General features: G+C 44.0%; 1 protein-coding gene across 3 annotated transcripts in view; it reads left to right on the forward strand.

The window, feature by feature from the left end:
• The first annotated feature begins 1 nt into the window (after nucleotide 1).
• C6H9orf85 (chromosome 6 C9orf85 homolog) overlaps nucleotides 2–16,311 on the forward strand; it is a 32,959-nt gene continuing 16,649 nt past the window's right edge. Inside the window, exon 1 of one of the 3 annotated variants that reach the window (XR_006174486.2) lies at nucleotides 2–189. Coding sequence is in view for 2 of the 3 variants with exons in the window: in XM_005297755.4 (XP_005297812.1) it covers nucleotides 88–189 (102 nt within the window). In the remaining variant the exon portion in view is untranslated. The remainder of the gene's footprint in view (nucleotides 190–16,311) is intronic. The other 2 variants (XM_005297755.4, XM_042850594.2) reach the window with 2 other exon arrangements.

Consider the following 16,311-nt stretch of genomic DNA (forward strand, 5'->3'; position numbering starts at 1 on the left):
GACGGCAGTGGGGTGGGGCGAGAGGTTCCGGGTCAGGGGGCGGGCCAGGGAGCCACGTGCGGCGCCGTTGACTCCCGGTGCGGAAGGATGAGTTCCCAGAGGGGGAATGTTGCCCGCTCACGGCCCCAGAGACATCAGAACTCGCGAGTCTTCAAAAATGACAAGTATGACACAAGCGCCCAGCGCAAGGTACGGAGCGGCCCGGCCCGGCCCGGCCGGGCCGGGGGGAGGGGGCCGCTGCCAGAACCCCTGCGCCGAGGGCTTCCCCCGACAGAGCGCTGAAGTGCTGCGAGCAGCCGGACCTAGGGCCTCCGTGTGCCCGGGTCGTCTGCAGAGCCAGCCCCTGCGGGAGCTGTCGGGCCGGGCGGAAGTGGGGAACTTGAGCAGGGGTGCACGTGAGGTGCCGCGGTAAGCCCGTCACGTGCCCTGTCACTGGCCCGTGCTGAGCAATCGTCGTTAACGTGCGATAAACAGCAGTTAAACCTCTAACCTGAGCAGGGCGCGATCGGGGTGAGCGGGGAAGCGCGTGTTTGTGCTGGCCGGCTGGGAGCCCCTGAGCTGGGTAATGGGGGGCCGGGGAGGTGGCGCACTGTTTGTACAAGGGAGGTTTGGGTTATGGGGCAGCTGCCTGACAAGCTGAAATGACTAATAACCTCAACTGGCATCATTGAAAACCAGGCATGGAAGCCACATCTGGGGATGAACGCTCTCTCCAGCCCGCTAATGGGAGAAAGGGAGGGTAGCTTCTGCTCCCAGCCTGTTGGCTCTTTGTAAACCTGCCTAAACTGGAATGTAAAGGGACCCTTTGTCAGCCTCGCTTAGGCTAAAAATGTAGGATTTGTGTAATAATACTGTTATAGTCTAAGGTCTCAGCAGTTTAGTAACATATGCCTTAATTTATTAACACCACCCCTGGAAGCTAGGTAAATATCCCCATTTTACAGCTGGGAAATCTTTGCCATTGAATCATTTACTGGTTTGTTACAGCCGCAAACCAAAGTCTTTGAATGGTTTATGAACTTTGCGAGTGGCTCTGGCTGACTTAAGTCTAATAAAACCATGCAGGATTCACAGGTTTGCTTAATGCTGAACTGACAAACTTCCTTTTTGGGATTTACTTTCAGTTTTAGGATTAATTCAAAACAAAAACTCCTGGTGTGTGTACACCTCTGAGACACAAAACTGAAACAAACATTTAGATGGACCCTGATCATTATAACCTGACAGTTTCACATAGCTCTAGTTCACCACCCTGCAATAAATGTTTAAATACTTATAACTAACTTCACTAAAATGTATATAGAAATTGGTCTCTCTTTTTTTGTAGTTACCAGTTATATACACATGTAATATTTCAATTGTTTATAGTAATTTTTAAGTTGTACAACACTGAGCACCTTAACTAGGACTGTTTATTATGATGATGATCTTCTGGATAAGGCATAGACTGAGAATCAACACTCTGAATTCTGGTCTTGACTCTGTCATTAACTTGTTTGTGCTAGTGCATCACAACCAAAATATGCTGGCTCAAAAACAAAACTGGCTACTGTAATTCTTTCTCTAAACCAGCAGTTCTCAGACTATGGGGTGGACCTCCTTAGAGAGACAAACTGTGCTTTTTTTTTTTTTTTTAAAGAGCTCTGGCTGTTAGCCCCAGATGGTTGTGGCTTGTGCAGAAAGGCTGTGCAAACCTGGGAGGCAGGGATAAAGGGGACAGCTGGAGCCCTGCCACCCCTGGCTCTTGTCCCTCCCAATCTCTCGCTGGAAGGCAGCCTGGGATCAGGCTTTCCTTCCCCTCACACTCATCCTTTGCCTGGAGGCAGGGGACTCCAGCTGTTAGCCCCAGGGTGGCAGCAGCAGCGTAGAAGAAGGATGGCAATGGGGTGCCAAGTTTGCTGTGAAAAGTGATATAGACAAATATCACTCTTCAAATTGCCACCCTTACTTCTGTGCTACTGCTGGCATTTTGCTGCCTTCAGAGCTGGGTGCCCAGCGAGCAGCTGCTGCTCTCCACTCTGCTTTCAGAGCTCTGTGGTGGTACTTTTGTGAGGAGAGGGGTGTAAATGACTACAGACACAAAGGGGGGGGCAGGCTGATCTAATAAGTTTGAGAACCACTGCTCTAAACTGAAGTTAATATAGAGTTGTAAAAAAAATCATGTTACTAATTTCTGGTGGCATTAAGAACAAAGGATTTATATTTCTTGTCAATATCTCTAAGGGTATGTCTACATTACAAAATTAGGTCTATTTAATAGAAGTCGATTTTTTAGAAATTGATTTGATACAGTCGATTGTGTGTTGTCCCCGTCCCCCCCCCACTAAGCGCATTAAGTCGGCAGAGTGCGTTCACAGTACCGAGGCTAGCATCGACTTTCGGAGTGTTGCAATGTGGTAGCTGTCCCACAGTTCCTGCAGTCTCCGCCACCCATTGGAATTTTGGGTTGAGCTCCCAATGCGTGATGGGGCAAAAACATAGTCATGGGTGGTTCTGGGTACATGTCATCAGCACCACACACCCCAAAGTGAGAGCAACGGCTGAGAATCTTTTCGCGCCTTTTTTACACGCAGACACCATACCACACAAGCATGGAGCCCGCTCAGATCGCCAGGGCAGTTATGAGCACTGTAAACACCACGCGCATTATCCTGCAGTGTATGCAACACCAGAACCTGCAAAAGCAGGCGAGGAGGCGACGGCAGCATGGTGACGAAAGTGATGAGGACATGGACACAGACTTCTCTCAAAGCGCACATGGGCCCTGGCAATTTGGACATCATGGTGGTAATGGGGCAGGTTTGTGCCGTGGAACGCTGATTCTGGGCCCGGGAAACAAGCACAGACTGTTGGGACCGCATAGTGTTGCAGGTCTGGGATGATTCTCAGTGGCTGCGAAACTTTTGCATGCGTAAGGGCACTTTCATGGAACTTTGTGACTTGCTTTCCCCTGCCCTGATGCGCAAGAATACTAAGATGAGATCAGCCTTCACAGTTTACAAGCGAGTGGCGATAGCCCTCTGGAAGCTTGCAACGCCAGACAGCTACCGGTCAGTCGGGAATCAGTTTGGAGTGGGCAATTCTACTGTGGGAGCTGCTGTGATCCAAGTAGCCAACGCGATCATTGAGCTGCTATCATCAAGGGTAGTGTCTCTGGGAAATGCTGCAATGGGATTCCCTAACTGTGGTGGGGCGATAGACGGAACGCATATCCCTATCTTGGGACCGGAGCACCAAGGCAGCCAGTAAATAAACCGAAAGGGGTACTTTTCAGTGGTGCCGCAAGCACTGGTGGATCACAAAGGACGTTTCACCAACATCAGCGTGGGATGGCCGGGAAAAGTACATGACACTCGCATTTTTAGGAACTCTGGTCTGTGTGGTCTACCCCTTAATGCCATGGCTCATGAAGCCATATACAGGCACCCTGGACAGTAGTCAGGAGCTGTTCAACTATAGGCTGAGCAAGTGCAGAATGGTGGTAGAATGTGCCTTTGGATGTTTAAAAATTCAGCGAAACCAATGTTCCCATTGTTATTACTGTTTGCTCCACAATATCTGTGAGTGTAAGGGGGAAGACATTTATGGCGGGGTGGGAGGTTGAGGCAAATCGCCTGGCTGCTGATTACGTATAGCCAGACACCAGGGCGGTTAGAAGAGCACAGCAGGGCACGCTGCGCATCAGAGAAGCTTTGAAAACCAGTTTCATGACTGGCCAGGCTATGGTGTGAAAGTCCTGTTTGTTTATCCTTGATGAAAACCCACCCCCTTGGTTCACTCTACTTCCCTGTAAGCCAACCGTCCTCCCCTCCTCCCTTTGATCACCGCTTGCAGAGGCAATAAAGTCATTGTTTTTTCAAATTCATGCATTCTTTATTACTTCATCACACAAATGGGGGGATAACTGCCAAGGTAGCCCAGGAGGGGTGGGGGAGAAGGGAAGGACAAGGCCACACTGCACTTCAGAACTTATTGAATGCCAGCCTTTTGTTGCTTAGCAGTCCTTTGGGGTGGAGTGGTTGGGTGCCCGGAGGCCCCCCCACCGCATTCTTGGGCGTCTGGGCGAGGAGGCTATGGAACTTGGGGAGGAGGGCAGTTCGTTACACAGGGGCTGCAGCGGCGCTCTGTGCTCCTGCTGCCTTTCCTGCAACTCAACAATACGCCAGAGAATATCAGTTTGATCTTCTCGTAGCCTCAGCATTGCATCCTGCCTCCTCTCATCCCGCTGATGCCACCTATCATCTTGATCCTGACACATGTCCTCGCGTTCATTTAGTGCTTTCCTGCACTCTGACAGTGTCTGCCTCCATGCATTCTGCTGGGCTCTTTCAGTGTGGGAGGACTGCATGAGCTCAGAGAACATTTCATCACGAGTGCGGTTTTTTCGCCTTCTAATCTTTGCTAGCCTCTGGGACACAGATGATACAGGGAGCATTGAAACATTTGCAGCTGCAGGAGGAAAAAAAGGGAGAGTAGTATTTAAAAAGACACATTTTAGAGAAGAATGGGTAGACTCTTTCACGGTGAACCAAGCTGTTAACATTATATGGTTTCAAAGAGCAGCGCCCTCATTTCCCATACCAAGCACCCGTTGGGTTGGCCATTTAAAAGGAGGGGCTGCGATTTTCAGGTTAATATGCAGCACAAACCCAACAAACCCCCTCCCCCCCCCACACCCTATTCTCTCCCTATTCTCTGGGATGATCGCTTCACCCCTCTTCTCTCCCTCCCCCACGTGGTGCACAGCGGAGATGATTTCTGTTCAGCCACAGGCAAACAGCCCAGCAGGAATGGCTGCCTCTGAATGTCCCCTTAATAAAATTCCCCTATTTCAACCAGGTGACCATAAATTGTATCACTCTCCTGAGGATAACACAGAGAGATAAAGAACGGATGTTGCTTGAATGCCAGCAAACACCGGGACCATACGCAGCCATGCTTTGTTATGCAATGATTCCAGACTACGTGCTACTGGCCTGGCGTGGTAAAGTGTCCTACTATGGAGGATGGAATAAGGCCGCCCTCCCCAGAAACCTTTTGCAAAGGCTTTGGAAGTACATTCAGGAGAGCTTCATTGAGATGTGGAGGATTTATGCTCCATCCCTATACACATTAACAGACTTTTCCAGTAGCTGTACTGGCCGCGAATGCATCCCAAATTTTCAGGACAAATTAATCATTACACGTGCTTGCTTTTAAACCATGTACAATATTTACAAAGGTATACTCACCCGAGGTCCCTTCTCCGCCTTCAAGGTCCGTGATCCCGCCTTGGGTGGGTTGGGAGGGTACTGGGTCCATGGTGATAAACAGTTCCTGGCTGTCAGGGAAAATGTTTTCTCTGCTTGCATGCTATGTGCTATCATCTTCCTCATCCCCAAAATCTGCATCCCTGTTGCATGAGAATCCATTGGAGTCCACGAAGGGGGTGGGATAATTGTAGGGGCACCCCCTAGAATGGCATGCAGCTCATCATAGAAGTGGCATGTCTGGGGCTCTGACCCGGAGTGGCTGTTTGCCTCTCTGGTTCTTTGGTAGGCTTGCCTGAGCTCCTTAAGTTTCACAAGGCACTGCTGTGGGTCCCTGTTATAGCCTCTGTCCTTCATGCCCTTGGACTTTTTTTTTCAAATATTTGGGTATTTTGTCTTTTGGAACAGAGTTCTGATAGCACGGATTCGTCTCCCCGTACAGCGATCAGATCCAGTACCTCCCGTTCAGTCCATGCTGGAGCTCTTTTGCGAGTCTGGGACTCCATGGTCACCTGTGCTGATCAGCTTGCCATGCTGGCCAAATAGGAAATGAAATTTAAAAGTTTGCGGGGCTTTTCCTGTCTACCTGGCCAGTGCATCAGAGTTCAGAGTGCTGTCCAGAGCGGTCATAATGGAGCAGTCTGGGATAGCTCCCGGAGGCCAATACCGTCGAATTGCAACTACCCCAAATTCGACCCAGCAAGGTCAATTTCAGCACTAATCCCCTCATCGGGGAGGAGTACCAAAATCAATTTTAAGAGCCCTTTAAGTCGACAAAAATGTCTTTGTCGTGTGGATGGGTGCAGGGTTAAATCGATCTAACGCTGCTAAATTCGACCTAAAACTTGTAGTGTAGACCAGGGCTAAGCCTACTTAAGTGAATGGATTTTGGAAAGGAAATAATTAAGAAAGGGAGAGAATTAAATTAATACAGAGGTGTTAGGTGTAGTAGGTTATAGAGAAAGCTCTCCTGGCGGATCAGGTGACTTTCTGGAGCATCCAACAGTTCTATGATGATTGTTGTGGGAGGGCGGGGGTCACTGCAGGAGTTGGGTGTACATTTTCCAGTTTGTCTAGGACACCAAAAATTCTAGACAGCCACGTGCAATGATGCTGGTTCTGGCGGGACCCAACTGAGAATGCCAATTTAGGACAAATTGCTTAAAACAGGGCCGTTACAGCCCAAGGCTGGGGTTTTTCCACCTCTAAGGCAAACCAAACCAGCAGACAAAGAGGACTTTGGTCTCACCCCACTGGCTAACCACAAGTCACACAAGCAATTCCCTTAGACACTCCAGTTTCCCAGTATCACCACCAGTCCCACTAGCTATGGGGGGAAATGGTTATGAAAACCAATACCCCAGTAAAAGAAAAATAGTTCTCTCGATCCCAAAGGACCAAGCCCCAGACCCAGGTCAATATACAAATCAGATCTTATCCACAAATCACTCTGTTGCCAATCCTTCAGAATCTAAAATCATACAGTAATGGCAAAGTTCTTGGTTCAGGATTGTAGCAGTGATGGAATAAACTGCAGGTTCAAATCAAGTCTCGGGAGTACATCCACAGCTGGGATGGGTCATTAGTGTAGAGCTTCCATTTGTAGCAAAGTCCCTCCAGCGATAAGAAGCAGGATTGAGGACAAGATGGAGATGAGGCCTTTTATAGTCTTTTCCAGGTGTAAGAACACCTCTTTGTTCTTACTGTGGAAACTTACAGCAAAATGGAGTCTGGAGTCACATGGGCAAGTTCCTGCATAGTTTGCTGAGTTACAAGGCGTATCTGCCTTCTCTCAATGGGTCAGTTGTATAGCTGATGGTCCTTAATGGGCCATCAAGCAGGCTAGGCAGAGCTGACATGAACTTGTCTGGTGTGTCACCCAGAAGCATAGCATAAGTTTGAAATACAGACAGTATAGAGCCAATATTCATAACTTCAACTACAAAAATGATACACACATATAGACAGCATAATCATAACTAGCAAACCATAACCTTGTCGTAGACACCTTATTTGACCCCCTTTATAAAAGATTTGGTGCCGCTACAAGACCTTGGTTGCAACAATGATCTATACGATACCAGTTCATGTCAATAACGTCACACCAGGCTTCAAGGAGTTCTGCAGTAAACACAGTTCTAGGATCATTAGGAAAATTTTCAATCAATGAAATATTCACTAAAGTTTGCTATGATACGATTAGGGATTATTTATTAACCTTCTTTCCTCTGCTAATTAACATAGTAGAAACATGACATGCATCTAGAATTGGCTACACAACACTACATATTCTTGAAAAGTTTGTTGATTGTGCCTATTGCTGAGTTCCAACTTGGGCATTCAGGTTATCTAAGTTGTAATACAAGCATTCCCACTTCTACTCTCCATTACTGCAGAGCACTTTTCCCCCCAGGCTTTTGGGGAGAAATTGCTGTATTGTTTTTATTAATAGTGTTTGAATGTATGTCAGACATCTTTTTAATGTTTTCTAAAATTAAACCATATTTTATTAATTTGGTAGGTTACCCTCATCACCAAAATCCCATTAACAAGGACTCACTCTTTCCAAAAACTTTTTTAAAAAATTGGGTTCTTATTCCTGTCCCATACAACCTCTGAGTCGTTCCTTAATCATGTAAATTTAGCCTATTATTATAGAACATTCATGTATTGCAATAATAATTAGGCTCTAGAATTGCTAAAGTCTTCTGAATAAAGCACATTTTTCAGATCTGATTAATGTTCCATTAATCATTTCTTGCTTCACCTTCCTTTGTTTTAGTGACAGAGGCCCCAATCCTACAATTTACAATGCATTGGTAGGTTTTCATGCCTGCATAGAGCCCTACTGAAGTCTTTGGGGGCGCTGCATACGAGTCAGTACATTGTGAATTGCAGGATTAGAGCTCTAGTTTAATTGCATAACTATTCTTAATCATTCTTAATAATAATATATTCCTTTAAAAGTCTTGTTTTGGGGAGAGGGTTTTCTAGGGATGACAGCTAGAGGTCTGCGGTCCATCCCTAATAGGAGCAATGCGCTATCATCAGGTTGGGGGGGGGGGTAGGGGGAAGGAAAATAACAGGAAGAAATGGTGGAGATATCAGCCCTCGTAGTCAAGGGAGTGGACCAGCTACTTTTTATTTATATAAAAAAAAAAAAAAAACCCAATTTGGGGATCAGTTGGATGCTCAGCTGAAGGCAAGACCATTTTTTTTTTCTAATCGGTGTGTGGTGAGAAGAGCCAGATTTTTTCTGATGGGGGCTCTGTTACAGTTATTCTGATCTTTTCACGTTGACCATTATAATGTGTTGTATATGGAACCGCATCTTAGAAGCATTTGGTAATTGAAGCTGTTGTGCAGTGCGACTGCCAATTAAGTCATGCTTCTTTCTTTCAACCGCTCCTTATCCCCCGTCCACACGTCTTCAGCATATACTGCATGGCCCATCTGTCCTATTAGTATGTGATTGAAGGTGGGATGTTACCTTGCTGTGTACTTATATTTTAGGAACTGAGGTTGATTTGAAATGGACAAGTGTGACATTACCCAGGGTACAATGTAGACTGATGGACAGCTGTCACCCCTCAATTTTCCAGCCTGGGGTGCCTTTTACACTGTGGCCTGCTCACACACAGCCTCTAGTTTGTAAATTACTCCCAGTTACAGCATAGGAGTACCGTAGCCAGCCACTCTTTAATTATATTGCAGAGTAACACCAGCAGGTTCCCAATCTCACGTTTGTCCCCAGAAATGTGGGTCTTACTGCACAGGACCCCTCCTGGACAACACAAGCTCATAGTTTGTCATTTCATTAATAGAAAATGATATGCACAAACCTTATCTCAAATGGAGCTTCCCAAACACTTCAATCCAAATGCACACTGAGTTAAATAAAATAATAAAACAAGTTTATTAATTACGGAAGATAAATTTTAAGTGTTAAGTAATGAGGCATGAAAGTCAGAATTGGTTACAAAGAAATAAAAAGGTAAAATGCAAATTAATGCCTAACTTAACAAGCTAAGTGAATTCAAAGCTAAAAGGTTTCTCACCCCACACTGCTTACAGCAGTCTGGCTGGATCCTGTCAGCCAGGACCCTTCCCCAAGTTCAGTGATGCTTTTTTTTGTCTTTCTCCCCTCATCTCGACTCATGGCATCGACAAATCACCTCTCAAATGCTGTTTGTCCTCTGTTCTCCCTTTTTATAGCATTTCTCTTCTTATATAAGAACATAATGGCCATATTGGATCAGACCAAAGGTCCATCTAGCCCAGTATCCCGTCTTCCGACAGTGGCCAATGCCAGCTGCCTCAGAGGGAATGAACAGAACAGGTAAACATCAAGTGATCCATGCCCTGTCGCCCATTCCTAGCTTCTGGCAAACAGAGGCCAGGGACACCGTCCCTGTCCATCCTGGCTAATAGCCATTGATGGACCTATTCTCCATGAATTTATCTAGTTCTTTTTTGAACCATTATAGTCTTGGCTTTCGCAGTGTCCTCTGGCAAAGAGTTCCACAGGTTGACTGCATTGTGTGAAGAAATTTCCTTTTGTTTTATACCGTCTGCCCATTAATTTTCATTTGGTGGCTGCTAGTTCTTGTGTTATGAGAAGGAGTAAATAACACTTCCTTATTTATTTTCTCCCAGTCATGATTTTGTAGACTTCAATCATATCCCCCATTTTAGTAGTCTTCTTCAAGCTGAAAAGTCCCAGTCTTATTAATCTCTTCTCATATGGCAGCCGTTCCATACCCCTAATCATTTTTGTTGCCCTTTTGTGAACCTTTTCCAACTCCAATATATCTTTTTTGAGATGGGGCGACAACATCTGCACGCCGTATTCAAGATGTGGGTGTACCATGGATTTATATAGAGGCAATACAATATTTTCTGTCTTATTATCTATCCCTTTCTTAATGAGTCCCAACATTCTGTTCACTTTTTTGACTGCTGCTGCACATTGAGTGGATGTTTTCAGAGAACTGTCCACAATGACTCCAAGTTCTCTTTCTTGAGTGGTAATAGCTAATTTAGACCCCATCATTTTATACGTACAGTTGGGATTGTGTTTTCCAATGTGCATTACTTTGCATTTATCAATATTGCATTTCATCTGCCATTTTGTTGCCCAGTCATCCAGTTTTGAGAGATCCTTTTATAGCTCTTTGCAGTGCCAACTTTGAGTAGTTTTCTCTGTAAATTTTGCCAACTCACTCTTTACCCCTTTGTCCAGATCATTTATGAATATGTTGAATAGGACTGGTCCCACTACAGACCTCTGGGAGACACCACTATTTACCTCTCTCCATACTGAAAACGGACCATTTATTCCTACCCTTTGTTTCCTGTCTTTTAACCAATTACCAATCCATGAGATGACCTGACTACAAAAGACATTAAGAATTGCCCTAGTGGAAGAAACGGAGCATTATACATTGGCAGGGAGGGAATTGCGGGCTTTTTTCTTGGGAATGTGGAATTAAATGGTGGGGTAGGTTTATCCTAGGGGCTGCAAACTGTGCTTATGGGCAAGTACCTTCAGAATGCATTGGCCTCCCTAATTGGCTTCCAGCTGATGAATACCAAAAACGCCTTGCTGCTACAAACATTACCCCCAACTAGCCCCTCGACCCTTGCCACCACCACTGTAATTTACCCAGATGCAGGGAATACTATATATTCTAATGAAACCCATTGGTCAAGGCCTTCACATCTTAGTGATTTATTGAAATTTTGTTCAAAAAGATTATTCTTTAAGGTTCAGAATAGTTCGTATGAGTGAACAGTTGAGTGGAAAACAAATGGGTCGGTAGAGATAGAAATATATTACTACAAATGAACCCCAAGAATCTGTAATTGAAATTGATGGGTTCTATAGCGAAGTAGATATGATGGCTGTTCCTGGAGTTTGCAATGTGTTAGATGAAAGAGACCCTTCTTGTTATTTGTTCACCCAATTAGTGAATAATCAAACAAATACCCAAAGAGTTTGTTCTGCCACCAGAAATTTTACCTATATTGAAGTTATTCCAGTAACTAATAATGTAACCTGTACTCTATTGCAATATACCCACTCTTATGCCATTAATGTTAATGCCTCTCGGAAGGCATATAGAGGTGTATAACCAACAGATGTGATATAGTACTACACCCAAGAGAGATGCATTAGGATATCGATGGACTGTGATTAATACTACACTAGGGACTGTCAAATTTACATTGCCCTTATCCAGTTTCCAGATCACCTCTACATACCCAAATTGCTCACGGGGGCGCTGCCATTAGATTAGCACAGCAGAGGGCCTGGGTTATTTCCTCTAGAAAGAAGAGGAACGTGGCCAGATCCCTATGGGAGGGTGCCAATAGTGTAGCAGCAATTTGAAATATTTTTAAAAGCCAAGAACATGACGAGAAATTAGGACAAGTAACCCAAGTACAGGCTGGAGTTGGTGAGTTACATGCTATTTCCGCCCTTAGTTCTATGACCCAGAAGCTGTTGACAGAGATGGTATTGAATATCACTGAGGCTGGGAAGGCATTGCAGTGGGATTTGGCATGTTCAGAAATTCAAGATTTCCTGAATGACCGGCTAATGGCCATTCGGAGTGATCTCGAGTACCAGGTGTGGCCCACTGCCCTTACAGACACTTCAGGAGTACCATCTGATCTGTGACCATGGAGACATACTTGGAGATCTTCTGGGTGGAAGCGCGGACGTTCACAGTGCTCCTTCCAAGCATATGGACCGGTTAGTGGGGTGTGGGCTCCCGCATACCGAATCCTGCCAGGTCTGTGGGGAGGATGCATGTGGGATTGGGTAGTTCACTGAGAAATTTGGGAAATTAGACTACCTGGTATGCCTAATCTATTTCTAGTCAGTGCTCTTGGAATAACCCGACATTTGGATGGGGTTAGGGAGTCAATGGACATTTTGGCCGTTAGAACCTCCACAGCTTCAGTGTATACATAAACTGAAGCCAGGGGAAGTTGTCACTGTTCATGACAATGTTTGCTGGGAGGGTAGGGGACAAGGAACTACCCTGACAGGACACCTACTTTTCCAAGCTAATGATAACTGTGTGTATGTTGAAGCCACCATGTTGCGAGATATACATTTTAATCTCACTACTGCTGCAGGCAATCATATTATTTACTGGCCTGTGGATAGGGTTTTACGAGAAGCCCTTAGGTTTCAGGTACCCTTTGATTGGACTAGTTTAGTACCTGATCGGTTTCAAAATTTGCTTTCACTATTACCAGAGGTTCAAAGAATCTCTGAATTACAAGGGCAAATTCATATGCTTCAAAATATATATCAAGTTGAAAAGAATGCCTTTCATACAGCTTATAGAGTGTCTACTTTATGTACTAAGTATGATGTATTGTGCTTTGTGACTAAAACTGTACAATAACCCCATCATATTATTGCCATGGGAATGTTACTGCTTGTATTGTTATTTAGTTTAGGATTGTTGTTGTTGTAAAGGATGTAATAATAGTAATACCTTTCATGTCCATGCTAATCATGCGTTGTCATTGCATCCAGTCAAAACCCTTAAGGTTGAAGCATTTGATATAGAATATGAAATCCAAGGCTTGATGCAAATGGAGGTTTAAGGGTGTTAGTTGTGCTAGAAGCACAAAAGGGGAGGTGTTTGGAAGTAGAGAAAGAACCGACAAGGATTTGAAGGGGATTTCAATGCAAACAGTCCCCTCTGTGAGCAAGAGTCAGGAGTTAGCTGTAACCCTAATAATGCGAGTTTTGTAGAAGTGAGGATTGTGAGGTAAGTGGGAAAGAACTGCGTAAGAAGTTGTTGCGATCTTGTGTTAGATAAGTATGGAATGTAGACTATAGTCTAAATAGAGGTGAGAAAAATAAGATATCAGGATGACCTATGTATAAAGAAAATGCAGCTGTTGCTTATTCAGAGTGTAGGAGGGGGCTCAGGGCTGGGGCAGAGGGTTGGGGAGCGGGGAGGGGTGAGGGCTCTGGGGCAGGGCCAAGGATGGGAGTTTAGGGTGGAGGCTGCCCTGGGGCTGGGGGAGAGGCACCTCTGCTCCTGCTGCTCCAGCCTGCACCGCTTCCCACAGCTCCCATTGGCCGGGAACGGCAAACCACGGCCACTGGGAGCTAATCAGAATAGATAAGCAAACATAGTTCATTTGGGACCTCACAGTTTGAGCAAAAATCCCTTATCAGAACCCCAAATGCAACTGCCCTGCTTTGTGCAGTTGTATACTTGTGGTATTTTGAAGTACACCACTACCTTGATATAACACGACCCAATATAACACAAATTCGGATATAATGTGGTAAAGCAGTGCTCCGGGGCGGGGCTGTGCATTCCAGTGGATCAAAGCAAGTTCAATATAACGCGGTTTCACCTATAACATGGTAAGATTTTTTGGTTCCCGAGGACAGCGTTATATCGAGGTAGAGGTGTATAAGGTCAGAACCTTTGAATTGCTTTGTATTTATATTCTGGAATTGGTATAATTTTTTTTGCAAGATGGGATTAGGAAATGTCTTCAACATACACAATCTCACTTCCATCTCTGTTTTTTTTTGATGTCCGGGTGGTTCATCTCTGGAGTTGACATTGCATCTATGCAAACACTATTCTACTGATGTGGTTCCAAGGATAGAATTCTGTGCTTCATATATTGTATCAATCACACAAAATTAAACACTTCATGCAACCATTGCTAGGACCTTTTGAAATATTGTATCTTGCTTTTGAATATCTTAATGCTAGCTTGATAGAGATTTTATGAGCTGAGTCAGTAAATAAGTGTACTACGTGTATTTGTAGCTGGATGACAATATTGATTACATGACTATTACTGAGGTCACCATTTCTAGTAACTCATTTGACTTTATAGGAATTTGTATGGATGTAATGTTCATTTAACATGTACTTAAAAGTTTTCCCATAAAACTTGCAGATGCTAGATAATATATTTTAGGATATGTTTGTGAAAAATAATGCTATTGGCATTACCTGTTTAATTATATTAATTATTATAATTATATATTTTCTATTGGGTGCTAAATAAAACCCCATCTATTCAACTGCCAGTGGGGCCAGAAGTTTGCCTGCATGGAGCCAATTGCAGGATCAGGACCCAAATCTTGCCTGTCATTTTATAAAGAATTGTGCTCTCACTAGATGTGATCTGATTTGGTGCCCTTTATTGTCTGTTATTAGTACCTTACTTTGACATGGGACCTGTTTGCACTTGGACAACTGCCACCTGTAACGCTGACAAGTAAGAAGTTATTTTAACTGGAGTAGTTTATATAGCGTATACAGTCACATTCTGTTTTTACATATTGAGAGTTTGTCACTGCTGTACAATTTTTGTTGTTGTGAACTGACTTTATCCTGAGTCTGCAGGTTTTGTAGTGAAATTTCAGTTTTGTGTGTGTGTGTGTGTCTATCTTTATATAGAAGACCTTTATTTATAGCTGTCACATGTATTTTAATTATGAAGGGCAGGGCGGTTAGTGTGCCTTTTGTGAGTTTTAGTAGAGTACAGGATGTTAGTTTGAAGTTATTGGTTACAGTGTGGCATAGGAGAGAGAGGCTTGGGAATAAGTTGTGGTCTCTGTTGTGATATCAACTTCTGTTATGTATCATGGGAACCACTGCCAGATGTAAAAACAAAAGGTTAAACTGAATTTTGCATAGCAATGAGTACATTACCTCTCATAATGCATACCTGACATGTCAAACAGCTACCTGAGATTAATGCACACTGACAATGTTCCTTGCCACTGCATCCAATCTCAGATCAGCATTTTGTAGTGCACTTCAAGAATCCCTGCCCCCAACAACTTTCAGTTCTACTCTTTAGAATGAAGAGCAACGTCCTTAAAGTTTAAAAGGGTATCCCCAGAATATCTACTTGCTATAATAAAATAAGGAGTGTACCCCAAAGAGGGCTATAATTTTAGTGTCTCCACACTTTTTCCAAGGAGATGTGCCTGTGTTAATCCACTCTTCCTCCTCCTCTTGATGTTTCTTCTCTCTCTCTCTCCCCCCCCCCCCCCCTTTCATAATGTCCACATTGAGTCAGTGTGGAAGGTAATAGATAATGTTTTCACCCCGGGGAAGGCCTTATCAAAAGATTGTTTTGTTTGAACACAGTTATGGGTGGGATCAGTCTAATCACCTCCGCCAGAGCGTTCTTTAGCTGGTGACTACTACATTGCAAATGTTGTTTCCTGCTCTGAGAAACTGACACGGACCAGTTAGCTATACTCACAGGGCCACTGCAACCTGTCTTTCTGGTTCATGAATGTGTATGAAGCCATTGGGAGTTTTAGTCCATTACAAGCTCCACTGGCTGCCTATAAGATTATTAAAGTACGAAACGATGTTCATTCCTGCCTTTGTTGATCAATAAACATTGCACAAATTTGAATTGCATTCAACCTCGTTTTAATAGAATAACTGAGTAAACAAACAATTGAAAATGGAAGAAGTTATTCCATGCTCACTGCTTCTCTGCATTGATGAAGGCCAGCATGAGTCAGATGCCCTCAGTGGACAGACAGCAAGGTTACAGCTCCAGAATTTTTTGTTTTTAGCAGCATCACTTAGGTCTTCACCTGGATTATGTTTTTAGCCAAAAAAGACCCCTTAATAGAAAAAACTAAAAATATTCCCATGTTACAGTCTAGATGTAAAAAAAATAAAATAAAACCCCCCACTTGACAATGTGGTAATTTTTGGCTGATTAAATTCTTATACATTGACTATAACTGGGGCTTCTGATTTTTGGTTGTAGCTGATAAAAACCCTCCATACAAACAAAAAATTGATAAACACCAGAAATGGTTATGTGTAGACAAGCTCTAGATACAAGTAATGTGTAGAGTCATAACATGGACTAGAGATGTGATTTCTAAAGCACACTAAATGTGTTGCATATTACTTGGTCTCTGTAGACCCTGCTGGTGCACAGTAGAGATTCCCAAATACACTTCAGCATAGTGCTGTTTTAACATTACTACTGTTTCAAGCACACAAGAGGACATTACAAAGAC

The sequence above is a fragment of the Chrysemys picta genome, chromosome 6 (genome assembly GCF_011386835.1).
Source record: "Chrysemys picta bellii isolate R12L10 chromosome 6, ASM1138683v2, whole genome shotgun sequence".
NCBI lineage: Eukaryota > Metazoa > Chordata > Testudines > Emydidae > Chrysemys > Chrysemys picta.